Consider the following 7,208-nt stretch of genomic DNA (forward strand, 5'->3'; position numbering starts at 1 on the left):
TGGTATGTCATTTGTATCAGAAATATTATCAGACAGTTCATTTAACTGACACACATTTTCAGCTGGCTACAGGACAGCAGAGATCAAGTGTACAACAAAGTAATGAAGGTGATAACCAGGGCCCGAATTTTGATGACATGAAAATATTAAAAAATGACCTATAAAATGACTGAAAAAATCCAGAAAAATGACCTAAAGGAGAAAAGAAAGAACACTTCGCTTCCATGTTATTCACATTTCAGAAAACATATGAAGAAAATTTCCCTAAAATGGCCAGAAATGACAAGAAATACCCTTAAAAGTCCAAAAATTTACCAAAAAATTACCCCCAAAATGAAAAAATGACCTTAAACCTAAAAATGTCAAAAAATGACAAAAAAAATACCTATAAAATTTACATTTCTGTAAGCAGCAGCTTATATCCGAGATTTATATGTTTAAGGGCATTGCATAGGATACAAGGAAAAAAAAAGATGACATGTCATCAAAATCCGGGCCCTGGTGCTAACTATAGAGGCATGGAGTTTTAATAGCAGCATGTCAGATCAGAATGAGCAGTAGTGAATGAAACAGGCTTTCCCTCATTTATTGACAAAATTAGTTCAGCCAAAAAGTTTACTTATTCTTTTAAAATCTAATCTTCATCCTAGTTTGGTGTTTAAAAACAAGTGACCTTTGACTGCAGGGGGGTATTAGCCATACTGTCTTGTAATTGCACTACTCAGCAATGTGTATATGTATGCAGAACCTCAATTCGAAGTAAAATTTTCTGATTTTGACAAATAATTATTTACACTTGATTATGAATGTATAAGCAAATCTGCACTGGACAAATACACATTAGAGAAGGGTTTATAGTGTATTTTATGCCAGACAGATACTTCAGATAACATGAATCAAATTTAAGAAATATAAAAAGTAAAAGAGAATACAAATTGACCACAGAACCATAACATTGCATTTTCCAACTCTTGTTGATCTGAGCGACATGAGAAGATAGTTTCATATGCCAGTTATACACACATGTAAGAGTGTGCCAGAACCACAGCAATGCTGTTAATGCCCTTTTCTTTCAGAACAATCAGGTCCTTCCTTAGCGTATCTTCATTCAACTCCTGGCACACTAGTAATTTCTCGCCTGTAGTTCCTGTAGCATGGCGCCAATTTGACCACTCCCCATGTCCAAGCCCCATTAAAAGGCACTGTCCAGGTAGTGCAGGAACCACTCGACAGTCCACCTCCATTACCTCCTCATACAAAACGTCAGGTGTTAATATTTCCTGAAAAATTTTTACACAGACACATACATATTATAGCAAACACTCTTGGCTTTCTGGACTAATGGAAAGGAGAACAGACAATAATGATGGAAAAGACATAATCTGCAATTATCTAATTTTCAACTCAGACATTCATCACACCATGTACTACATACATCAGTGTCATGATCATAATTTTACTATTTATAAATATGGAAGCAATGCAGTGGGTCAAATGAAGTAACCTTGATTTGTCATATACCTTACAACAGTGTGAAGAATGTAAGAGATGTGCCACAAAACAGACAAACACAAATGCTGCAACACAGAGAGAGAGAGGTGAAAGTCTGTTCATAAATACAATATGAGATATTCATTTAAAAATGTAATCAATAATGAAAATGAAATGGAAAATAGTGCACATATAATCTATAAATCAAGTAGCCCATTCATAAATAACTGAGATTATGAAAAAGGACTAGTAAAACATTAATATCAGCATTTCACGGAAAGTAATAAAACAAGAGTCAAAGCAGCATTAACTGATGAACCAGTTAAATAAGTTATGGCCTTTAAATAGCAAGAATATAAATTAATCTTAATAATTCTGATTAACTGTTAATGCCTGGCACAGACAAAAAAGTACACCACGCTCAAAAGCAAGAGGGGTTATATTGAAGTTTTGTAAAATGAGAACTGATCATATCAGAATTCAGACAATTATAGAAGATGAGGATTTGAGGTTCTCACAGTGGTGGTTATGAAGAGGTCTATCTTATGGGATATAGCACTGTGTAGGATCTGAGGTTCTCATGGTGGTGGTTATGAGGAGTTCTATCTTCTGAGATATAGCACTGTGTAGGAGCTGAAGTTCTCACAGCGGCAGTTATGAAGAGTTCTGTCTTCTGGGATATAGCACCGTGTAGGATCTGAGGTTCTCACGGTGGTGGTTATGAGGAGTTCTATCTTCTGAGATATAGCACTGTGTAGGAGCTGAAGTTCTCACAGCGGCAGTTATGAAGAGTTCTGTCTTCTGGGATATAGCACCGTGTAGGATCTGAGGTTCTCACAGCGGTGGTTATGTAGAGTTCTACCTTCTGGAATATAGCGCTGTGTAGGATTTGAGGTTCTCGCAGTGGTTGTTATGAAGAGTTGTGTCTTCTGGGATATAGCGCCGTGTAGGATCTGAGGTTCTCACAGCGGTGGTTATGTAAAGTACTACCTTCTGGGATACAGCGCCGTGTAGGATTTGAGGTTCTCACAGTGGTTGTTACGAAGAGTTGTGTCTTCTGGGATACAGTGCCGTGTAGGATCTGAGGTTCTCACAGCGGTGGGTATGAAGAGTACTATCTTATGGGATATAACACCATGGAGTGTGTTGAAGCACTGCTTGCCACCTGCTTTCATGCTGGTTTCTTGCTTCGCTGATTCTTGGATCCTAAAGATGAAGACAAGATGTTCTTCTGAAACATCAGTCGACTTTCAACAGACTACATGGTATTATATCCCAGAAAGCAGAACTCTTCAATTAGAGAAGAATAGAACATATCTGATAACTTAAGACAAATTCCTGATTACCGAACAAATACATTTCACAGTGAGGAGAAAATGGAAGTTTTTCCAAATATCCAAGAAAATTACAACAAACAAGAAATCTAAGAGATGACTGAAAACCCAATGTTTATTTCAAGCACAATCTGGAAGTTCCTTACACTGTTAATATCTAGGGCATACATGCCAGCATCAAAAGCATATGGATGCAACAGGTTTTCAGTTCCCTCTTTAGCCTCTCCCTTTTCCCTTCCTCCCTAACCATCCATGATTGGCTGCCTTACTGTGGATATCAGCAGGACCCCATGCTTGTATTCTATGAGTGAATCAAACATAAATGTTAGTGTGCACTACTTCAAAAACCTTGAAATATGTCTGCTTGAATTGATACTATATAAACTGTGAAATGACCAGTACGCAAAGTCACATTTTACATGATTAATTTCTTACATTCATATCTTTTTAACCAAAAGTTATAAATACGGATCTTTTCTTCTGAAATTTCTTGCCTAAAAGTGGGAGATGCATAAATTAAGTAAGTAAATATGGTGCGTGAAGCTCAGTTTTGTAAAAATAGTGACATCATGACAAAGTTTATAACATTCTATATAAGGAAAGGTAAACATAAAGTTGTCCCTGTGCTTAACTAATTAAACACTATGCCATGAAGACATATGGGGGGAGTGGATGTATAGACCCACGTTTTCTTGACCTCGGCACTAGTTGGAGGTGAATGGTCAGCTTCGCGTCCCGGCCGCTTTACCCCCAGGGAGAGCCCCCAGTACCCATTGGATAGGAGACTGGATGGGCAACATGGAGAAGTGAAAAATCTTGCCCCCACAAGGACTTGAACTCCCACACCTTGGTCATCCGGACCATAGTCAGTCGCTGTATCAACTGTACTATCCCAGCTCTTATAGCATTCTATATTATGCAAAAAAAAACATAAATGAAAGAAAAATAAAAAATAAATATTAATATGTTAATATTAGTACAGCATTACAATAAACCATGTCAGTTATTAACATAAATTCAAATTCCTTGGAATTTCTCCTCATTTTTCTGCAAAGTAAATTATCATATTGCTGGATTCAATCAGAAAGTTCTGTAACAGGTCACTCTTTAACACATCTGTTCTCAATCAAAAACTCTGCAACATTATCATAAAAATGAAATTTGTTTAGGCATATTCAATTTTAATTCTATTCCAAGCATATAACTATATAAGGAATTACATGTGTAAAATAACATTTAGGTACCAGAGGACATTTTGAATTTTTCACTGTTCAATACATTTTGTACCCTAGAGAATACAACAGCAAATCTTTCTAAAACATTGGTAGTATTTTTACATGTTGTCATTATACTGAAGCCAGAAGACAAAGCAATGATTTCAGTATTGCGTTTATTCAGGACTTACACAAATTAAATAATGAAACAAAATCTGAGAACCCCAACTATGGTTATGCCTAACATTACAAACTGTTCCTGAAAATAACTGGTTACCACACATGAGAGTCACTGCTCTGAGGCAAACATGCTACTACAGCACAGTACAATCAAATTCATTTCCATGCATGAAGCACTGTATACATACCAGGTCAAAAATTTTAGGTCTTGCTTGATTGCCAATGAAAAGAAGATCCCGGAAACCTTTATTGATCAGGAGTGCCATCCTCTCACCCTTCCTCTCCAACAGTGCATTTGTAGCAACTGTTGTGCCCATTCGGATCCAGTCAATGTAACGCCCATCAATGGGATGATTGGCTGGCATTTGAATGCCTGTCTCCTACAATGAGATCACATCTGTCATTCTGAATAATAAATCTGAGATAAGCAAAAAGTTTAAAAATCTCATTATCTTGGAATCCAGTTCAGATTGTACAGAGTTCGCAGCCTATTATCACAAAACATCTGAAAGTAGAAACACAACAAGAAACACTGTTTGAATTAAGGGAGCACTGGGAAGGACATTGTTACATATAGATAACAATGTGTATCCTTTAATGGTTGAAAAATTCAAGAGTGGTGGTGGGATGCAGAGGTTTGTACCTTAACGCTGCATCCCACCACCACCCTTCCAACAAGCACGCTGCACTTTCCACATTGGTGCACAGGGCTAGAGCTCTTTGTGATCAAGACAGCCTGCATGCGGAGTTGGTGCTCCTGGGGGATGTATTCAGGAAGAATGGATACAACAACCGGCAGATCCACAGAGTTCTTAACCTTCGGCCCAAGATCAGCCGGCCTGAAAATAAATCGGGCTCAGTCGCCTTCCTTCCCTATGTCGGGACTACATCCAAACATATCAGCAGCGTGCTGTCCCAGCACAACACCAAATCAGTGGGTCTGCCTCCCAACAGATTATCCAGTTTCCTCTGGCCGGTCAAAGATAGCCTGAGACTAAGGACACCGGGTGTATACAGTATTCCATACGACTGCATCAAGGTCTATATTGGGCAGACAGGCTGCTCCGTGGACATGAGGTTGAAGGAGCATCAGCGGCACATCCAGACAAGTCAGCTGTAGCTGAACACAGCATCTATTTGGGACACCGCATTCAGCTTCAGAATACCTTCATCCTCACCACCAAGACCTGATATATGGATCGCATCATTTGGGAAGTCACTGAGACTGAACTCCACCCAGACAATATGAACAGGGAGGGGGGGTTTTCTCTCAGCAAGTCATGGAAGCCTCTCATCTGTTCCCTAACCCCCCCTCCCGGGGACATGACGCCAGATCCACAAGGCCACACAGTCCACAACCAACTCACATAGCACCCCCCCCAACATAAGGGTTAATGCCCTCCCATTAATCTTGCTTTTTTCCTTCCTGACACAATATCCCATATACCTGCTCTAACCTTGCTCCTGTCCCAGACCCTTCCCCTCTCCACTGATTCCCATGTAGACTTGTCCCCTTCCTTCCTTGCTCTCATATAGCTGAGTTTATTTCCAACATTGGTCTGCTTGCAGCTGCTCTCACTGTTTCTTCACTTGCAGATTTTCTTATTTTTCCTTCTACCCTGAAGACGGAGGTGATACGTTCCTCCAAAACGTCAATTAACACCACATCTACACAGTGCCACATCCCAGAAGACTGCTTTCTTCAAGAGGGGTTAATGTTTAAAACAGCTCCACAATACTGCAATGCCCTAATGAATGACAATACATAAATGACAGATGGTAATAATTAGCATTTTTCTTAAATATGTTTTATGGTACTCCCACGCTCATTTTGTCCTCAAGACCAAAAAACATAAAATTCACTGGCTGCCTATCTTAAAATGGACACCAACCACTTCAAATAATTATTGCAACTACACGATACTCATGATTATTTGATAGCTTGCACCATTTGATGGTGACATATACTAATGTCACAAGACATTATTTTGTACAATATTTTCGACCTTCTTTTCAGCAAGGAATCACACTACTGGGAGCTTATGCGGGAATTTAATTTCAACCTGTAAGTACATTTATGGATGCATGCATATACATGTACAAACACACACACACGTTACAATAAAAACCCAGAATCTGCTACTCCCATTTCTTACTGGTAATAACTAGAAATCCATATGCACTGTAGGCAAAACTAGTATTACTAAGAAAGAACAAGAAGCTAATACTGTTGCTGCTGATAAATACCTAAATCAAAATTTTAGCTTGCTACCATTCGGTCCAGAACCTTTTGTCTTCTCATCTGCTGTCTAAAAATATAAAAATCCTCGTGAAACATCGATTCAGAAACAGTGTGAAGGATGTGAAGACGCTGACTGGGGCAGATATTGACTCTGACCACAACTTACTGGTTGCCAAGTTCCAAACCAGGTTGAAGAAAATTATAAGATTTCAAAAGCGCAGACCTAGATGGGATTTGGAGAAGTTATATCCTCAAAGATAAAGCGTGCAGGAGACCCCAGAAGAGAAACTTGGTGCAATTGAAGGTGAAAGCGGAAATGCTGAAGTGCAGTGGAACAATATAAAAGAATGCATGTTAGATACTATCAGTGATTTGGTTGGTAAAGTTGAGAAGATAGCAAGAAAACCATGGGTTACACAGGAGATGATGAGTAAAATGGAGGAGCGAAGGAAATGGAAGAATGTCAACAATGAAGAAGGCAGGAGGAAATACAGGAGACTGAGGAATGAATTGAAAAGAGCCACGGACAGGGCCAAAAAGGAATATCTTGAGAAGATATGTAATGAGATTATAGAATTTCAAAGAACAGGACGTTTTGATTTGATGTACATGAAGACAAAAGAACTAGGATGAAAAGAGAATCATGGGATTCAAAATACTGACACCAAAGACTCCCAGGGGAATAGAATAATAGATTAGAGGAAAGTGCTGAAAATTTGGGAAAATTATATTACAGAACTATATGAT

General features: G+C 38.7%; 1 protein-coding gene across 3 annotated transcripts in view; it reads right to left on the reverse strand.

Moving 5' to 3' along the window:
* LOC111868714 (5-oxoprolinase) overlaps window positions 1–7,208 on the reverse strand; it is a 62,357-nt gene that overhangs the window by 51,908 nt on the left and 3,241 nt on the right. For all 3 annotated transcript variants that reach the window (XM_033753145.1, XM_023859630.2, XM_033753146.1), the window contains exons 2-3: window positions 4,408–4,599; window positions 1,024–1,280 (exon numbers count right to left, since the gene is read on the reverse strand). In XM_033753145.1, coding sequence (XP_033609036.1) covers window positions 1,024–1,280; window positions 4,408–4,599 — 449 coding nt within the window. The remainder of the gene's footprint in view (window positions 1–1,023; window positions 1,281–4,407; window positions 4,600–7,208) is intronic.

This window comes from Cryptotermes secundus, unplaced genomic scaffold, assembly GCF_002891405.2.
Source record: "Cryptotermes secundus unplaced genomic scaffold, Csec_1.0 scaffold1688, whole genome shotgun sequence".
NCBI lineage: Eukaryota > Metazoa > Arthropoda > Insecta > Blattodea > Kalotermitidae > Cryptotermes > Cryptotermes secundus.